Genomic DNA, 20,705 nt, shown 5'->3' with positions numbered 1-20,705 from the left:
GATTGGCAAGTGTGGAATATATATGCAGATAGAGGATGACATTTATGCTTCAGCATGTCAGTACCACTTCTCTAGGGCAGTGACTCAGTCGTGGTTGGAGAACAAATTGCTGGACTGCTGGGAGACTTTGCGAGCCTCTTTGTATACAGGTTTCCATCATCGCACAGACGCGCAGTCTAAACAATGGGGGGATGATAGAAATGCTTATGAGCAAAGAAGCTATTTTTCAGGGAGGTCTATTTAATCAGTGTAAAATTATGGAGATGAAAAAAATCATATTGATAATGTGTAAGCAATGGCAGTTAATTATTCTAAACTACCTAGTTTAACTTTTAGCTTCTTGAAAACCTTAGTTGTTTACAAACCAGTCTGACTATTTATTATTTTTCTGTTGTGTTTTCTTCAGGCACATCACATCATGGAGGCTATTCCCACTCTTCAGTCGTGTATGCCCCTAAAAGAATGTGGCATTCGTCACATCGATACTGCAAAAAGATATGGCTGCGAATCGTATCTGAAGGAAGCAGTTAGAGAAAGTGGGGTAAATCGTGAGAGCCTCTGGATAACAACAAAACTTTGGCCTGGGGATTATGGCTATGGAACAACCAAAGCGGCATGTTTGGAATCCTGCAAAAACCTCGACGTGGATTATATTGGTATGAAGAAAGACCCAAACGAGCTTAAGAAAAAAAGATAAAGGTTTAAGTTATTAAGTTATTTATTTTTTTAAAGTATGAACTTGATATAAACTTATTTTTCATCTTGAGATTTATATTTGATGTAGATTTTTCAGTTATAGTCATTATAGTGGCTCTGACTCCTCACCCTGATCTAACCAGATCCCCGTCCCAATCTCCACTGCCCTGCATCCAAGTTAGCAGCAAAGATTGTGTTACAGTAAGCCTACCTAAGTCAAGCTTCAGCTGCCTTCTTCTTAAGCCATCCATTTACAAAACGGTTACCACGTTAATATTTCCAATTTATATTATTGACACAGTAAATTTGTTAATAGAACTTCATCGTTAATGACTCAACTCAATGTCATTCAAAGGGCATATTTATAACAAAAGACAAAGGACCAGGGCAATCAGCAACTAAAAGTGGAAAGAGGCAACTCTTGAAACCAAGATTTCAGCTGATTGCCTTTAATTCTTATGGTTATAGTAATGAGAGCCATTCTGTGTGGGATCAAATGGCCACGATATTTAATATGTTTTCATAATAAAGCTATAATACCACCTCAAGAGCAAGGGGGCTGAATCTCTAAACACTATGAGCAAATGTCCTAAAATTTTCAGATAATAAAGAAATGTTCTTCTTGTAGCGGTTGCTACCGCGGAATAAAAACAAGACTCTACTCGGAGGATTGCCAAACAGAACTGGTTTATTTTCCCGCCTTGCGCGGGCCCTTTAAGGGGAGAATGTTCCCGCCCAAAACAACCGGCAATGACGTAAGTCCTACGTCATCAGGACTTTCCCGCGCGCAGGTTTCTCCCATCGCTCGGAAAGACGAGGCCCTGCCGAGCCGGTTCGCCCGACTAGACGGTGAGTCGCCACACAACCCCCCCCAGAACCGGCGATACAGTCCCCCAAGGTCCGTGGGCTGTGCCAGCTGCCGCTTAGGGGGGCGGCCTCTGCGTCGCAGACGTGGCAACCTCGACAGGCTGTTGCAGATCCAAATGGCCGGTTTTTGAGGCGGTCCGCCGTGAAAACCTGTTCCCCTTCCTCCAATGTCCAAAATAAAAGTGGATCCTTTATTCCGTATGACTCGGAACGGTCCCTCATATGGTCGTTGCAATGGCGCCCGAGGTGTGCCCCGAGCGAACGAAACAAACTTACAGTCCCGTAGTTCCTTGGGCTGGCAGGATGGGCTGACCGTGCCGTGAGGTGGAAATCGGGGCCAAAGCGCCAAGCTTCCTCTCGCGCAGTCTTTGTAGGACTGCTGGGGGTTGTTCCCCCTTGGTCCCGAAGGGCAGGTATGAAATCCCCGGGGACAACTAGTGGCGTCCCGTATACAAGCTCAGCTGACGAAGTGCGGAGGTCTTTGGGGGCAGTGCGTATGCCGAGCAGGACCCAAGGCAGCTAGTCAACCCAGTTAGGACCCTTCAGGCGGGCCATCAAGGCCGATTTCAGATGGCGGTGAAAACGTTCCACCAACCCGTTGATTGAGGATGGTAGGCCGTGGTGGTGTGCAGCTGCGTCCCTAGCAGGTTCGCTAATGCAGCCCAGAGACTGGAAGTGAATTGGGTGCCTCTGTCTGAAGTGAATGTGGGCCGGAACGCCAAAACGTGAGACCCAAGTTGTGAGCAGCGCCTGGGCGCAGGAATCAGTTGTGATGTCAGTCAGGGGGGTTGCCTCAGGCCACCTCGTGAACCGGTCCACGATGGTAAGGAGGTACCCGGGCTCCTCTTGAAACCAGCAGAGGGCCCACGAGGTCGACGTTGTTATTTGGTCGAACTCTACGGGTAGGCTCGAACTGCTGTGGTGGGACCTTGGTATGTCACTGGATTTTTGACGTCTGGCAGGCGGACAAGTCCTGGCCCACTCACTGACTTGTTTGCGCAGGCCATGCCAGACAAACTTGCTGGCGACCAGTCGGACAGTAGATCTGATGGACGGGTGCGCCAACCCATGTACCGAGTCAAAAACGCGTCCTCCGCCAGGCTGCAGGGACTATAGGGCGGGGCTGGACCAATCTCAACGTCACAAAGTAGGGTTCCGCTGACCTGGACCAACCAAGAAATCTCGGAGCTGCAGACCCGAGACTGCGGTTCTGTAGCTGGGCAGTTCGTCGTCGGCTTGCTGTGCGTCAGCTAGGGCCGTGTAGGTCGACACCCAAGGATAGGTTGTGGATGGTTGGTCTGGAAAGTGCATCAGCAACAACATTATCCTTTCCGGAGACATGTTGGATGTCAGTTGTGAACTCGGAAATGTAGGATAAATGTTCTCTGCTGATGAGCTGACCAGGGATCGGAGACTTTGGAGAAGGCAAAGGACAGAGGCTTATGATCGGTGAAAGGCCTGCCTTCTAGAAAGTATCGGAAATGCCGGACCGCCAGATACAGCGCTAGAAGTTCCCGATCAAAAGCGCTGTACTTCAGTTCGGGCGGTCTAAGGTGCTTGCTGAAAAATGCCAAGGGTTGCCAGCAGCCTTCGAGTAGCTGTTCCAGTACCCCACCCACCGCGGTGTTGGACGCGTCTACCGTGAGGGCAGTCGGACGTCAGTCCTGGGTGTACCAGCATCATGGCGTCTGCCAGGGCGTCTTTGGCCTTAACGAAAGCAGCCGCAGCCTCGTCAGTCCAGGTGATGTCCTTGCCCTTACCAGCCAGCAGCGAGAACAGAGGGCGCATGATACGGGCTGCTGCAGGGATGAAACGATGGTAAAAGTTGACCATCCCAAGGAATTCCTGTAGGCCTTGACTGTGTCGGGGCGGGCAAAATGGCAGATAGCATCCACCTTGGCGGGTAGGGGTGTTGCCCCGTCGCTGGTGATTTGTGGCCCCGAGGAATCGATAAGTCCGAATTGCACTTGGACGGGTTGATCGTGAGGCCGAAATCGCGGAGGCGGGAATACAGCTGGCGGAGGTGGGAAAAGGTGTTCCTGGCGGTTACGGCTGGCGATCAGTATGTCGTCCAAGTAAATGAACCACGAAGTCCAGGTCTCGGCCTACTGCGTCCATCAGCCGCTGGAAGGTCTGCGCGGCGTTCTTAAGGCCGAACAACGGCATCCGAAGGAATTCAAACAGGCCGAATGGGGTGATACTCGCAGTTTGGGGACGTCATCCGGATGGACCGGGATTTGGTGGTATCCCCTAACGAGGTCCACTTTGGAAAAGATGCGGGCCCCGTGTAAGTTCGCTGCGAAGTCCTTGATGTGAGGGATGGGATAGCGGTCCGGGGTGGTGGCGTCATTCAGCCTGCGTGTAGTCGCCGCAGGGCCTCCACCCTCCGGTAGCTTTGGGGACCATGTGCAGGGGGAGCCCAGGGGCTGTCTGACCTGCGAACAATCCCCAGCTCCCTCCGTGTGACGGAACTCTTCCTTTGCCAGGCGGAGCTTGTCTGGAGGTAATCATCGTGCTCGGGCATGAAGGGGTGGCCCTGTGGTAATGATGTGTGTCGTACCCCGTGTGTGGCCTAGAATTTGTAAACGAAGGTGCCAAAATCGATGGGAATTCGGCTAGGAGCTTGGCGAAATCGTCGCCAGAAAGGGAAATGGAGTCCAGGCGCGGGGCTGGTGGGCTGATTTCTCCCAGGGGATAGGTCCGGAGAGTGCTAGAGTGGACTACCCGCTTCCTTCGCAGGTCGACTAACAGGTTGTGGGCCCGAAGGAAATCGGCTCCTAGGATGTGGTCGGGCGACAGTGGCAAGGGTAAAGGTCAGGTAAAAACGGCTGCCGCCAAAGTGTAATTGAAGCGTACGGGTGCCAAAAGACCGTATCGTGTACCGTTGGCGGCATTGAGTAGAGGACCTGGTGGCCTGTCACGAGTGTCGCGGCCTGTCAGGGGCAAAATACTGACCATCCGCTCCAGTATCAACGAGGAAACGCCGTCCAGATTTCTTGTCCTGAACGAAGAGGAGGCTCTGTCGGCGGCCAGCCGCCGTAGCCATCAGCGGCGGCTGGCCCTGGCGTTTCCCTGAAACTTGCAGGGTGGGCAGCATCGACGGGCTCCACACCCCACCTTGATGGTAGAAGCACAGCTGGTCACCGTGTCGTCGTCTGCGTTCCTGGGGCGTGGCTGCTCGGTTGCTGGGGCCGGGTGAGGCGGGCGTTGGGCTCGCGGCCTGGTGATTTGACTGACGGACCGAACGCTCTCGCGCTTGCCCTCCACAGGACATCTGCCTGGGCGGCCACCTCACGGGGGTTGCTGACAGTCGGCGTCAGCTAACAACAAGTGGATGTTCATTGGGGAGCTGTTCGAGGAAGGCCTGTTCGAACATCAGGCATGGCTTGTGTCCCTCGGACAATGCCAGCATCTCATTCGTTAGGGGCGGATGGGGATCTGTCCCCCAGGCCATCCAGATGAAGCAGGCGGGCGGTGCGCTCACAACGGGAGAGGCCGATAGGTCCGGATCAAAAGGTCTTTGAAAGCCGTGGTACTTGATCTTCCTCCGGAGGCGAGTGGATGAAGTCTCCAACCTGGGCGGCTGTCTCCTGGTCCAGAGAGCTAACCACATGGTAGTACTTCGTGGAGTCGGAGGTGATCTGCCGAAGGTGGAATTGCGCTTCGGCCTGGTCAACCAGACGCTGGGCCGAAGTTGTCCAAAAGGTGGGCAGCTTGAGGGCCACTGCATGGCTGCTGCGCTGTGTCCATTTAGCGGGTCCAAAAGCCGTTGGACCGTCAGGGTCAACCAATGTAGCGGTTGCTACCGCGGAATAAAACAAGACTCTACTCGGAGGATTGCCAAACAGAACTGGTTTATTTTCCCGCCTTGCGCGGGCCCTTTAAGGGGGAGAATGTTCCCGCCCAAGACAACCGGCAATGACGTAAGTCCTACGTCATCAGGACTTTCCCCGCGCGCAGGTTCTCCCATCGCTCGGAAAGACGAGGCCCGCGCCATCTTGGGCCTCCGTCGCTCCGACTCCGCGTGACCCGACTTGCCGAGACCAGTTCGCCGACTAGATGGTGAGTCGCCACATTCTAATTTTTCAGTGTACTTGCAACCAGTCATTGATCCTATGTCTCATCATGTGACTGTTCCACCTTGTCAATTGTCCTCAAATAACAAGAAAGCTAAAAAAAAATTATTTAAAAAAAAACATTTCTATATCTAATAATTAGTTTAAAAGACAATGTTTTCAGTCTAATTACAAATGTTTATAAATCACTCAAATGTTTCCCTGTTCAGTTGTTATATTTTTAAATCACTCAACTGAATTACTGCAATCTTTTGGTCTCTCACGAGGAAGACCACTTGCTATAGACTATCATAAACACAAGGAACAGTTAGACCCACGGTCTGCATACTTAAGCCTCCATTGAATACTGTAACCAATTCATCTCTCAAAGAGTAACTCTCTTTGACATAATCATAAGATAGTTGTGCAAAATTCCATCATATTTAGACTACATCACATCCCATAATGCTTAACTCACTTTAGCCATCTTCAGACTGCTGTCAGTTTTTCTTGCATATACTAAGGAACAGAATGTTCCACCAAGGATTCTTTCAAATCAGGCCATGAACTGTCAGTTCCTTTCCAGATATTATCAAGTTGTGGCACCTCCCAGTCAGAAAATTGTTGCACTGGGACCCACTTCAGAATTTGAAAATATGATCCACACTGATAATTAAGTGCTGAATTAAAGAAGGTGGAACTACTAGAGAGTGATTTTCTCAGTCGAATGTAAGAGATTCCATTGTCAAATATGAATAAATATGGAAGCTTTTCACACCATTCTGGTCAACTGTTCATAGTGAGACAGAGCATGGAAACGGTCCTTCAGTCCACTGAATCTGCACCAACCATCAAGTTCCCATTTCACATAACTACTCTGATTCACTCTCCCCATATTCCCATCAATTTTATCCCCCCCCCCCCGCCTCCGTCCCACACCCAATGTCTACCACTCACCTACACACTATTTACAGTGGCCAATTAACCTACCAACACAACATTTTTGGACGTGGGAGGAAGCTAGGGCACCTGAAGGAAACCCATTCAGTCGAAGGGTGAATGTGCAAACTCCACACAGCACCAAAGATCAGGATTGAACCTGGATTGCTGGAGCTGTGAGGCAGGAGCTCTACTAGTTGCACTACCTAATATTAATCTCTCAACCAGCCATTTACCTGGCTATTGCTGTTGTGGAATTTCACTGTGTATAAATTTGATATTGCCTTTTCCTACCTTACAACTGTGTATATTAATGACTATTCCATGAATAATTTATTTTCTGTAAAGCTTTTTGGGATATCCTGAAAGTGTGAAAGATGCCATATAAGTGCAAGTTCTTGCCTTTTATTTTATTCATTTGAAGCATAATGAAATTTCTTTTCTTATTTCACAATTATTTCCTTTACAATTCTATTTGCCAAAATCTCTCTTTATCTTGCCTTTATTTAAAATAAAACTCCTAAAATCTCAAACATAACAATATTGCAGAATAGTCCAAAATAGCACAGATTAACACTTTAGTTTGACACTTTTCATAAGATGCTCTTGATGCTTCCGTGCCTTTTTATTCCAAGCGTCGATTGATCTGTTTTGTACTTCCACTATTTTCATTTCACTTTTCGGTACCTGTTTAGCTTGATGAGCTCTTTCTTGATTTGTATCATAGAGGAAGGAAGGAAATTTGTATTAATTGTCCTTAGTTGCCATTTCATCAGTGTAAGAAATTGCATTTTTTAATATTTTGCTGCTCATTCTTAAAATATACTAAAGTGGTCATTGCTATTGGCACATTTTAAAAGTCGATGCTCACCCCTTTTTTTGCTTTATTATATTTTAAAAAGCAGATGTGACATCAGGAAGAAGGTTGTAACTCAGACCTGTTATTTGTACAATTTGGCAATGAACAGCTGAACAAACAATACTGATGGAATTTGCTTGTAATCTTCATATAAAGGGCAAACTTTCAAAGCAGACCATTTGCATTGTTGAACAAGTGCCTGCCTATTTCCGTCTTTGCAAACTGTAGTTGCTATATGTAGGACATAGTATTGTTTTGGATTTGTTTAGTAACCCTCATCAGAGGGAAAGCTGGCAATCAGCATCAAGCAATGCTGTTGATAAGGAGGCACTGAAAAAAATTATTGCCACAATAAGTTCCATGAATTCTATTATTTTCTATAGAGCAATTTTTAAAATTTTAGGTTATAAACACTTGTAATTATTTTTTTGGCATCAATCTGCATGTATTATAGGAGATCAGGAGGGAAGTGACCAAGCATGTGTGAGGGTGAGATAAAATAGTTACCTTCTGTACAAGCTGTGTGCAATAGTTTTTAAACCTTCATGTGCTGCTCTGGTTTAAGGTGAGGACTGTTATCCACCAACTGAATGTATAGAAGCTTTTTGAGCACTTTTGCAAAATGGTCCTTTATTATACAAGTTCAAACTAACCCATCACTTTGTAAAAGTGGTGTTAGCAAAGTATAGGGTGTTGCAACTCGCCTTACCGACCAAAACAAAACCTCTGTCGCTATCTGCACCATCAAATTTAGACTTTGCAGAGGTGCCATTACAGGGAGCGTCCTGCCTCTGAGAATGGTAACATATCCTATCCACCAGCAGAGGTTGGCAGCTTCCAATGCCAGTTGTTAGCCATGCTTTTTGGAACGAGCTAGCCATTTTACCAGGAATCTAGTCAGAGATAGAGTTTGGAACAGAGTTCTTTCAGCAAGAATTTTTCTCTGCTGATAGAGGAAGGGACTCTAAGCTGGGTTACTGGTTGAGAGCTTTCAAATGGTGGAGCAATGTGAGAGTTCTGTGAATTAATTTCAGCCCCATTGCTATCTAGAATGCTGTGCCAAATCAGGTGCTTCCCCAAGAGGAAGAAGAGGGAGTGATGTCTCCAGGTCACTTGTGTTCCTACCAGCATGTTCAGACTGCTGTTGGCCGAATATTTGGGTGTTTACATGCTTACTTAACCTTGCATGTGGCTGTATGATACCTACTTAAGGACTGGAATTATGTGCCCAAAAATAACTCCAGTAGATCATAAAATTGCTATGTTACACGATTGGCATGGCACTGAATATTCACTCAGTGAATCTACATGATGTGTATTACAGTCAGTCAAATTAAAGGACAGAAATAGATTACTGTCTGACATATAGTAGGTTTTTTAAACATGTGAATAACCTAATGCTATTTTTTTTAAAAAATCGATCCGTCACTCTTAATCAGCACCAAATTCTTACAATAATTTGTTTTCTTACTATCAGTCCTCAAGAATGAACAAATAATACATTGTCACTCTCAACCAATATAAACTCACAAATACGCAGATATATGTGTAAAGGACTTTTCAGACCTTTTATCCTGCTTTTAAACAGTTTACACTTATCAGATTTACAACATTCATATTACTTTTTTTGAACTGTATGTCTTAAATTTTTATAAGTAATTACCTTTCATTCTGCGCAGTAATTGCTAATTTCTGATCAGAGTATACAACTTTCACGATGAGTCAAATATTTATTATAAAAATCCATTAATATTTGTAATAATGCTTATTCAGCTTAAAATAGAAGCAATTCAAGTAATATTGTAGTGCCATTTTTTAACTTAAAATGTTCATTCTAGCCCCAGAAATTATAGTGATCTGTAGAAATTACAAGCTACAAATTCTATTGCATAGTACAATTTTTTTTCTGCAACACACTTCAGAATTGTATTTGAATATTGATTATGTTATACTTGTTGTATGTATTCCACAAATCATAATTTTGATGCTGAGTCCTGTTTACATTTGATTCCTAATGCACAGACATATCGGGATAGCCTGGATGCCATTTCTGGAAAGTATGCTTGGGCACATTTAAGGCTACACTGAGTAGATCCCAGCCTGTTCAGTCTAGCTCTGGGAACCAGCTGCAAATACGTGCCCTTTAAGTTAAAACCTATCCCTTAAAACATCTTTCTCATGTTGCCACAACACCAGCCAATTGCAACCCTGTCTCCTTTCCCTACAGCCATTTATGACACCACACCCTAAGGCTCAACCCAACTTCCAGGCCATGTTTCTCTCCATTTAATACTCAAGACTTCCTCCATCTATTTCCTCTCATTTCTTCAGTTAAGCACGTTTTGATGTGTCTCCACACCAACCAGCACTCACCATGCCCCACAACCCATCTGAAAGGCTTTTATGCATTTCATACAAGGCCCATCTCCTTTGCACATGATTCCTTGTGTTCATGCAGTAAAACATTACAAATGTAGGCTCCTGGAGAAAGCATAATGGCACTCCAGACATTACACATTTGACATGACATTCCTGATTCAATAGAGTTGACTTCTAGACCATTGCTGCAAAATTTGGATTCATAATGCATGAGTTTTACTTGTGAGATATAAGTGTTTGCACAATACTAATTTCATGCCATCAGTGCCATTCTAGAGCTGATCTTTGCAGTGAAAATCATTTTAATTACACAAAACTGAATGGACTTCTTCCATTTCCTCTCACTTCTGTTAACCCCACCCTTACCGTAGCAGAAAGGATCTCCTACTTGTGTTACAGTATTTAAAGCGATTATCAGTGATTCTCAGATTAGTCACTCATCAATTTCTATGTGCCCACTGTGAAAATCAGATGAGTGTTGGTAGTTTCTAGAGTTCTTTAACTGATTAAAGTCTACAGGGAACGGTGAGGCAGGTACTAAAGGACCTTTGAAATAAAAAAAAGCACAATGTTTGAAATATCCAGTTCAGGCAGCATTTATGGGTAGAGAAACTGAGTTAACATTTCAGGTCAATGACCTTTGGTCATTTCAGGTCACTGACTTTGATCAGAGCTAAGAAAAGTTAGAAATCAAACCTATTTTTAATGACAGAGAAGGGGCTAAAGGAACTTGTATTGATTTCAGGTTTTTACACAGACCAGAGAAGAAGCCCAGACACAACTAGGGTCACAAAATATCACTGGCAGACAGGATTAAGGTAAATTCAAAGGCAATTTTTATGTATATTAAGGACAAAATAATAACCAGGGAAAGAGTTAAGACTTGTTAGAGAGACTAGGGGTAATCTGTGTGTAGAGCCTGAAGGTATAGGTGAGGTTCTAAGTGAATACTTTTCATAAGTATTCACAAAGAAATGGACTTTGTGGTTGGAGAACTCATCGAAGGGGAAGGTGAAATCCTAGTGTAAGTTTCCACATATAAAGAGGAGATGCTTCATGCTTTAGTGGGCTTAAAGGTATATAAATCTTTAAGAGCTGGGTGAGATTTATCTCAGGCAGTTATGGGGGGCAAGGGAAAAGATTGCTGAGGCTCTGGCTGAGATTTGTATACCTTCAGTGGCCACAAGTGTGGTACCAGATGACTGGCGGACAGCAAATGTGGTCCCCTTTTCAAGAAGGGCAGTAGGGAAAAGCCTGGCAATTCCAGATCTGTGAGCCTAACTTCAGGAATAGGGAAGTTATTTGTGAGGGACAGGATTAATTATTACTTGAGAAGGCAGAGACTAATCAGAGATGACCAGCAAGGATAAATCTTGTCCGGCCAATGTGATTGAATTTTTTCATAAGGTAACAAAGTGTATTGACGAGGGCAGTGCAGTAGATGTGGTTTATATGGGCTTTAGTAAGGCCTCGACAATGTCCTGCATGAGAGACTGGTCTAAAAGATTAGTACTGGTCTAAGAGATTCAGAGCAAGTTGGCAAATTGGATTCAAAATCGGCTTGGCAATTGGAGTCAGAGGTGATGGTAGAGGGTTGTTTCGTGATTGGTGTCTGTGACTAGCGGTGTGCCACTGGGATCGGTGCTGGGACCCTTGCTGTTTGTAATATATGTGACTGATATGGATGTGGATATATTAATGAGCTAAGATATCCACCATGAATAGTAAGGTCCTGGGAGTATTGAGGATAAAGGGACCTTGGTGTCCAAAGATCCTTGAAGGTGGCATCGTAGGTAATAATGCGGTTAAGAAAGCATATGGAATACTACACTGTCAGAGAGAGTGGTGAAGCAGAGTCACAAACAGCATTAGGAGGTATCTAGTTGAGCACTTGAATCACCTAGGCATTGAAGACTACAGGCCCAGTGCTTGAAGATGGAATTAATATGCTGTATGACTTAATGACTTTGACTGGGAGGGCAAAGCAAGAGGTGACACTGAGTAAGGCAGGTCCTTTAAAGGGGGGATGGTGGTCGGTGGACTCTCAGTAGCAGGCCATGTGTGCTCAGGATGTTCAAGAAGCAATTCTATTTGCATCTTCATATCTATTGTGATGCCTTTGAAATGTCTTCCCCTTTTCCTTAACTGGATATTTCCTTAACTGATATTTGTTTTCTCCACCCCTCCCTCTCTTTGCATTTAAAACACTCTCTCCAATTCTGGTGTGAAACGGTCGTTGACTTAAATGTTGACCTGAATGGTTTACGTATATCTCTATGGATGCTTGCTGAGTGATTCTGGCATCATCTGTTTTTGAATTTTTATGAGTGAACAGTGTGTGAGGGGCACTGTTTGCTGAAGATGTCCCTTCCTGGATCTGCCACCTGCAGCATCCAAACCCACATTATCACTGATGCCATCTATCGTTGGGAAAAAAGAACAAACTGCATTCATTCCGTCCTACCAAAGAACAGTAGATTGGAGGATATTATTGGGATTGCATGCTCCTCCATGGTGTAGGGTGCCAATTCCACTGCACTTACAGATGTCACAACTCATCCTTGACATGTGCCACCAATCAAAAGGGGTATCAACCACTCTGTGTCCATTCTGTGACATTTAGCAGTGAATCATGCAGGTCTATACCCAGTATCAGCTGCAGTCTTGATTCTCTCATAATGTGGTAATCTGTTCTGTCATCTTCAAACAATCCAAGATGATGAACTAAAGAGTGGGTCCTTGTCAGTAAGGGCTATCCACCGATAACATAGCACGAGACTTCAATTTGTAGTTCATGTGAACACAGTATAAATATAACAAAAACATCTGTCTCACAGAGGTGAATGAGTAAACAACTGGCATGCTGAGGCAATGTTCTTGTTGCCTACATTCCTCTGTAAGAGCCCTGCAGTGCTCTACATGGAGGATGTCAAAGTTTGCTATTTGTCTGCTGTAGAATTAGCCACCAATGCTAAATTGGAGAAGGATGGACTACCAGCTCTGCCAGAGTTCATTCTGGATTAGTTGGCATGGCAAAAATAGTTTCCTGGCAAATTTTCCAATGCACCAATTATTTCCTTGTGTACAAACATAAGCCGCATTTGGCACACTGCTGCACCAAGCTGCTCACCTGGTCTCTGGTGTAGAAGTAAAGCACAATCTTACCCTTGTATTCGTAGCTAGTACAATTACTTCATGTCCCCGGCTGAAGGCCGTTCTCACAGTGTTCACCACTTGCAAATCCTATCATTTAAGCTCTGATCTAAATATTGCAGTGTCAGTTTCTAAGCCGGTAGCTTGAGCATGAAATCAAATGACCACACTTTCATCACGCTGCCTTCCATTTGCGTCTGTTGTTCACTTGCATGCCCAATTTAAAACATTCGGATATGTGAAAGGAAAAGAATACAAGATTAGATTGTTATGAAGAGAGGGTTTGGTAATTAGGAAGTACATCTTTACAACATCAGTGAGCTTCTAAATCATAAGAGATTGAGGGTAACAGGAGGTGGGATGTGAGATGGGGGATCCTTCATTTCAGCTTTGCCATGGGGTTTTTGACCTCTATAGAGAGACTGCCCCTAAGATGACAAACATCATTTTCTCTTTGGAGTAAGGACAGCCTGACCTGCATTTGTTTGTTCTTGCTGGCTGAGCTGATTATTCACCACCTTGCTTTGCAAGAGAATCATGCAATCTATTTGGTTGATGTGGCTGTCATATTAGTGTGTGAAAGTTGTGACATATAAGTGCAAAGCTTACAGCATTGCTAGGTGTAAGGCTAAAGTGAACCTCCAACTATTAGACAGGAGTCCTGTTCAATAGAGATTGTTGATAGTGAGTGATAGGGTACAGTGCATTAAACAATGTATAAGGTCAGTGGTGCAGTTGATGGGATATGGCATTTGCATGTACAGTACAATCACTGATCTTGATCACACGTTTGAGGTCATTAAACTTTTTTGTAGCATTGCTTTTTGGTCTGCTGCCTTCTGCAAGTTTGTCGGAGGGTCTTTTAGCGCTGCAGATTGAGTAAAGTTCTCTCACTAGTCCTCAGTGTGACTCTGGAAGACATTAATGCTTGACCTCTCCCATGTGACATTGTTCTATTATTTCAGCATTGGAATGGGACTGCAACAACTTCCATCATCTGTTGTAGCTACTCTGCACATTTTAAAGAGGTGTAAGCTGACTTTAAGTAGTTTAAGATCACATTTTTTTTTCTCCCTTGCCTAGACTTTTATTTATTTCAAAAATAGTCTTTATTCATAATAAAAAAAAGTACAAAAAACCTTTACATGTATGGTTGTTATATTCTGTAGTGTAAATTTTTGAAAAAAAAACACAAGATAGTGCCATTGCCATTCACGTGGCTCCCTGAGGTGATGCCCCTTTCATTGGTCAAGGGGATTCTCCACCCACCTCTGCCCCTCCATGTGTGCTAGTGGAAGGAGCCTAGACTGTGATCCTTCCCCACAGAGCCTTAGCATTGGCTGCACCGAGCTTCAGTGCATCCCTCAGCATGTGCTCCTGTAGCCTGGGACTGTGCAGTCTGCAGCATTCCCTTACAGACATCTCACGGTGCTGGAAGACCAACAAGTTTTTGGGCAGACCAAAAGGCATCTTCACCGAGTTGATGACCATCCAGCAGCACTGATGTCTGTCTCAGTAGCGTCCCCGGGAACAGCCTGTCTCAGTAGATGTATAGTCTTCCACAACATGGCTGGCACTTGCTGCATACTGAATTCATCGTAATTAGCAGGCAGAAAGGACAGGTAGACTCCACGTTATAGTCCCCATGTCATTATCTGATTCAGCCCCCATATAGGCTACAGAACTCGCATTGTCTTTTGTATAGCTAGATATTGGATAACAACCAGTATATTGGACTGCCAAGGTATTGTATTCCTGCTGGTTTTCCTGATAACAAAGTTTAGACTGTCCAATATTATCTGGCATAGAAAATAGCTCCTGTATATTTTGAAAGTTTGAGATTGGCAGAGATTTTCTTCTGTACAGCAACTGATTTTGCATAAATCTGATTCATTCTCAGAAGTAGCTTGCTTTGCCAACTTAATTTGCATAGAATACTTCACAGAAATATTCACTTCCTTTATTGATGCTGGAAAATTTGATATTTATTTCTAGCATTTCTGGTTTGTATTTTGTACTTTGAACATCTTTTCTTGAAGCAATTGATGGAAAGGGACAAAAAATATTTAGAACAACAGCGTTGGAGACAAAATGCTGTTACGAGAAATAAAAAGTTCAGTATCATTTTAGACAATACAGTAGAACTCCAATAAGCCAGCATTCTCAGGGCTTTGATGGTGCCAGACTGGTAGGTTTTCCAGACTGTTAGATGGTATTCATTTTAATATCCCTACACACTTTAATTTCCCTTTTTTTTAGACTGTAGTATTTCTTTTACACTGTAGCATTATAATTTATTCAGTGAACGAGGTGAACTTAAAAGACAATACAGGAAACAAAACCTGATGAGTTTAAAGGGAGTGTTGGAAACAGGGATCAAATGTGTTTAACAAGGGCACCATAGGACACTAAGGGACAGTTTATAAGAAATGCTAGAAGCAGAGCCCTGGTGAGTTGATAAGGAACGTGGGAATCTGGCCCCAATGTACTTATAAGGAGTACAGTGACAGGGCTCCAATGAGCCAGATGCGAAATCATTGGGATTTTGGAATAAGTGGAGAAGTAAATTATGTTAGTTTTGAGTGATTTGCAATCTCAACAGATCCATTTATTAAACCATAAATTCTGAAATATATTCAAAATTGGAAGATGTATTTCTTTATTCCATTTCTCTTCTTATACAAATAACTTAGCATAATACACTAATTTTGCCTAGAACTATATTCGTAGCAATCTGAAAACCCTATGCTGCTTGCCACCAGTGCCAACCTGAGATCATCTGATAATCAAATTGAATTAAACAGAGTACCTAAATTGTCTGCATTTTCACAAAATGTCAACTTTAACAAGAATCTAGATATTTCTTTTGTAGTTTAGATTCTTTATCCTTTGTTGCATTTTCCATTACAATTTTTATAAAGTTTATTTATGAATAAATGTATTAATTTCAAAAGATAATGGCAACCTTGTTTTCCTGCAAAAAAAGTTATAATGGTGGCTCTTTGACGCTTCCGGTGAGATTTTGCTTTACGTAGAATACTAGTTGTTGGCCAAACCAAACACAAGTCTTGTTTTCTTTTTATGGATGCTACATTTCTGAAATTGATACCAGATTATTATCTGAATTATTCACACACTGATACAATTTCTTTTCTATTTTGCATGGTAAATGGTGTCCAACTATACCAAATGTTATGCAAACTCTGTCAATGCAACTGTTATTCACATCAACAGTACTTCCACACATTCTTGATGTACTTCTCTAAAGTTGATTAAGTTCATGATTTCTTCAGTGAATCTACAAATAGATGTATATATTCTTGTTCCGATCTTTACCTCATGCATTGGCCTGATGGGAATGTCCCGGGAAAAAACTAATCGTGAACTTCGAGCTGAAACGTGGCAAGCAATAGAAGAATTATATGATGAAGGTGATTACTGGATTATGTTGAAATTTTCCACATATTCTGTGTGCTACCATTTACATTTTTTGTATCTTGAACATATACTTCAATACCTTTAGGTTGAATATTGTGTATTTTCCTAAATTGCCTTTTCTTAAAATATTTTTTCTTTGTGGGTAGCAGACTGAGAGTTGTGCAAGGTAGATTCAGAAATTGCTGAAGGTTAGTATTGGGTGATTGGATGAGCAGATCTTTGTCTTTTGTTGTTTGTTCATTCCAGGTATGTGAGGGTATGGGCAAGTGGTGTACCCGTAGATGTTCTTGCCCATCATTAGCAATGAGTTTCAGGTCTCTGTCAGCTTATCTGAATTGAGCTGGATGCTTTAGCACTTCAGGTAAAAAAAAAGTAGGAATGCTGCAACCTCAATTGCAGCTGCAAAGGTTTAGTGCTAGGCTTTCTGCATGTTCATTTGTTTGGAAATATATTGTTATATATGGAATTCAATATTGTATTAGTTGATTAAATCCTTTGATATGCTCTAACAGTGTGAAGTAATTTAACAACTATTTTTTAAAAAAAGAACCTTATAAGCTCTTTACCTGGTTTTTGTACTGCTTTTAGCAGGCTTTAATGGATTTAAAGTATATTTAAATTTACTCTTCAAAAAATAATAGAGGGAAATTCCCCTTGGTCAGATTTAAGTGTTGTGATGTGTCCTGAAGGCTCCCTTTAAATGGGGATACTGCAGAGTGCCCAGCACTGTAAGAGGATAGATGTTCTAGGAGTGACTACTAACAGGTGATCCTCAGAACAGCGTGACCTAGTTTCCCAGGTAACACTTTAAAGGAGCAGGAATTGCATTATCGGTACAAGGATGAATTGCAGGAGAGTGGCTGGTCACATTTCCAAGAAATTGACCAAGAAGTGATCACAATTGCATTCCACTCTGTAAAGCTCATAATTCTTTTTCCCTCAGCAGAGATATAAAACTGAAGATAACATAATGCTGGTATTGCGCATGGTGACATCCGTAGATATAATCAGTATGTCTGAGGATATGAACCAAGCCACCAATTCTAATCCATCATTCAGAAACTCTGCATATGGTATTATATTTCATTACAGCATACAGTAACAAGCCGACATCAGGGATTTCAAAATATCACTGACTAGGTTTCTGTAATTACAATGGTTGTGTATGACTGGACTGTGAAAATAAGTGATGAAACATGTTGAAATAAGAAGTACCCTTATTGATCTCCACCTGGAAAGCCACTGAGATGTATAATCTGTGGCACAATTGCTAAAATCACCAGTTCATATCACTGGTCACAAAAAACTGTGCTCATCACTGGAGGTTTTTCTCAATATGCAATCTTTTACATTTATATAGCACATCTAAATATTAGCTTATTGTAATCATATGACACACTATATGTAAGCAGTATTTTTTCCATGAATATGTTTTTTTCTGTCTTAAACATTCAGTTAACTACTCGCAAAATTGTGCATTTGAAGAAAATTTTGAGCAAAAGGTACAAAGAATAATTTGACAAAACACTTCTTATGTGGAGCGTATTTATAATTTGGAACTCGCAAGGGTGAAAAGGTGGTGGAAGCAGATTCAATCAGGGCTTTCAAGAGGGTGTTGGATAGGCACTTGAAGGGAAGTAGTTTGCAAGGCTATGGGGAAGGACCAGGAAATGGGATTGACCGGGTTGCTCTACTAAGAGATGGCACAGATTCACTGGCTCACGGGTGGAGCCATGTGAACTAAGTATGGTTTAGTCGCAGGGCAGCAGCAAGAGAATGTAGTTCACCTCTAATGGCAAATTCTGGGCCAGTGTCACGATTACTTCCCCACACAAGGCGGTACTCCTTGCTGCTATGGTTCTAGAGTTCTGAACAGTCTTTGAAATTTGTAGGTGTTATGTTTTTTTTAAATTTTCACATACTTCTGCCAGTATGTTGACCATGTCTAATTTCCTCAAACCAAAATAATTTGAAATAGTCACTGTAATGTTGAAATCTGCCACAAGTATATTATGTAACATTTCTCAGCAATATGACAAAATAAGATGATAATTATCTGCACTTTTGCAATATTCTGATCAGCTTCATAGTGCAGTCACATTTTTTGTTTATTGTTGTTTACCTTATAGGTTTTTTTTGCATATACTTATTAGGATAAGCCTAAGTCACTCTATATTTGCAATATAATAAAGCTGTTTGTTATTTTTTTTAAATTATATTTCTTGCTCTTTTAAAGACTTTATATTTCTTGCTCTTTTGAATCTGCTTGATAAAATTCTTACCTCCAGACTTTCTGTGGAAACACCATTAATGGCAAGAGTCAACTATGTCTCAGAATGGTTATCACCTTTTCATGCAGATATGCAACTGCGATGAAAACTAGAATAAAGTCAGAACAACATGCATTTGGGTGGGTAATGATGCTTCCATTTTGAGGAAACATAAGATGTTCAGTTATTCAAATATACTTTGAGATGTTAATTTATTTTCGTAAAAATTATCTGGATTGTAATTTTACTTCAATTTCTCCATCTTCTGTCCGTAATGCTGATTCACGCTCTGTAGAATTTCACATGCACCCATTAGTACCTCACTTAAATAACCAATGTTCATGTTTTAATATGATGGATATTTAAGAACCAATGGAGGCAGGCATATGAGTTTTGGACTTCATGCCTGTGCCATTACAAAGATGGTCTGTTTCCTATGCCATATCATCACCTTATTCTACGTTGCCTCAGCACATCTGCTACTGAAATCTATCTTTATTACCTCCAGCCCTGTCTAATCCTTCTCATTCCTAGTTTGCTTCACTCCCTCTGCTCCTTGCAAACTTGCCATATAAAACACTGTTGCCCATGTCCAAACTAGCATCACCCTGTGCTTCATGACACACTGGTTTCCATTTAAGCAGTGCCTCATTTTAATATCCTCATCCTTTTATTTTTCAGATCCCACCATGGTCCCAAAACTCTCTATCCACTTTAGCATTTTAGCAATATTTTGGATGGCCCAGTGGCACAACTAATATAGCTGCTGCCTCACAGCTCCAGTGACTTTAATCCTGACCTCTGGTGCTGTCTATGTGGAATTTACACATTTTTCCAGTTTCCACCCACATGCCGAAGATGTGCGGGTTGATAGGTTAATTGGCCCATTGCCCCTAGTGTATAGGTGAGTGGTAGAATCAGGAGAGTTAACGCCAATGTGGGAAGAATAAAATGGGATTACTGAAGGATTACAGGTACTTGATAGTGAGTGTGGACTTGGTGGGCTTAAGGACCTGTTTCCATGCAATATGATTCTATAACTCTAATTTCCTTATAGCAGTATCTGTACTGTTCTAATTTGAGTGCGCCTGTAATTATGACCTCTTGCTCATCCCTGAAATTAAATGCTCTCTTCAGCTTCCTCCCTAAACTGCTCTTCTTATATTTCTCCTCATAAGATGCTTCTCAAAACCTTCCCCTTTTACCTTTATTCATTTCCTCTAATATGTCATAATATGGCTCAGCAATTTTTTTTTGCTTGATAAAGCTCCTGTGAAGCACTTTGGGATGATTTTGCAAAAGGAATTAAATAAGGGGTAGTTAGAACTGTTGATTCTGTGATATGCATTCTCTTTCACGGTAACGTATAAAATAGGAGCAAGAATAAGCCATTCAGCCCTGCGTGGAGGACCAGCCATGACTGTGTTGAATAGTTCACCTGAACTATTCAACACAATCATGGCTAGTTATCCACTTCAGTACTCTGTTCTTGCCTTCTCCCGATATCCTTTAATCCCTTTCACATTAAGAAATATATATACCTCATTCCTGAATATGTTTAATGACTTGACCTCCATTGCCTTTAAGGTAGAGAATTCCAAACATTCACCACCCTCTGAGTGATTATAAATGGCATAGCTCTTATTCTGATGCTGTGACCATCATTCTGGACTCTCCAGCTATCAGAAACTTTCTCACTGTATCTAGTCTATCTTGTCCTGTTAGAATTTTATTCTATGAGATCCCCTCTCATTCATCCATAGTCCAGTGAATATAGACCTACCTGACCCAATCTCTCCTCGTGCATCATTCATGCCATCCCAGATATCAATATTGTAAACCTTCTCTGCACTTCCTTCAAGGCAAGAACATCCTTCCTCAGGGACAGAAACCTAAATTGCACATGAAATTCCTTCTTCTTTATCTATTCTACTAGTTCCATCCTCAAAAATCTCCAGTACATTTGTTAAGGATTGTCTCCCTTTCATAAACCCGTGCCGATTTTGTCCAATCGTACTAATGCTTCATAAATATTCTGTTTTTATATAT

The 20,705-nt window shown here is 42.4% G+C and overlaps 1 protein-coding gene across 5 annotated transcripts in view; it reads left to right on the top strand.

The window, feature by feature from the left end:
* The window catches only part of zgc:110366 (uncharacterized protein LOC550476 homolog), a 113,309-nt gene that overhangs the window by 29,152 nt on the left and 63,452 nt on the right, over positions 1-20,705 (top strand). For 4 of the 5 annotated variants that reach the window (XR_007955970.1, XR_007955969.1, XR_007955972.1 and 1 more), the window contains exons 2-3: positions 407-656; positions 16,277-16,379. Coding sequence is in view for 1 of the 5 variants with exons in the window: in XM_052011475.1 (XP_051867435.1) it covers positions 591-656; positions 16,277-16,379 (169 nt within the window). In the remaining 4 variants the exon portion in view is untranslated. Of the gene's footprint in view, positions 1-204; positions 289-406; positions 657-16,276; positions 16,380-20,705 lie in introns of those variants that run through there. The other variant, XR_007955971.1, reaches the window with a different exon arrangement.

The sequence above is a fragment of the Pristis pectinata genome, chromosome 3, assembly GCF_009764475.1.
Source record: "Pristis pectinata isolate sPriPec2 chromosome 3, sPriPec2.1.pri, whole genome shotgun sequence".
NCBI classification, from domain to species: Eukaryota; Metazoa; Chordata; class Chondrichthyes; order Rhinopristiformes; family Pristidae; genus Pristis; species Pristis pectinata.
Note: the sequence above shows the minus strand (reverse complement) of the source record. Positions and strands in the feature narration are given on the sequence as shown.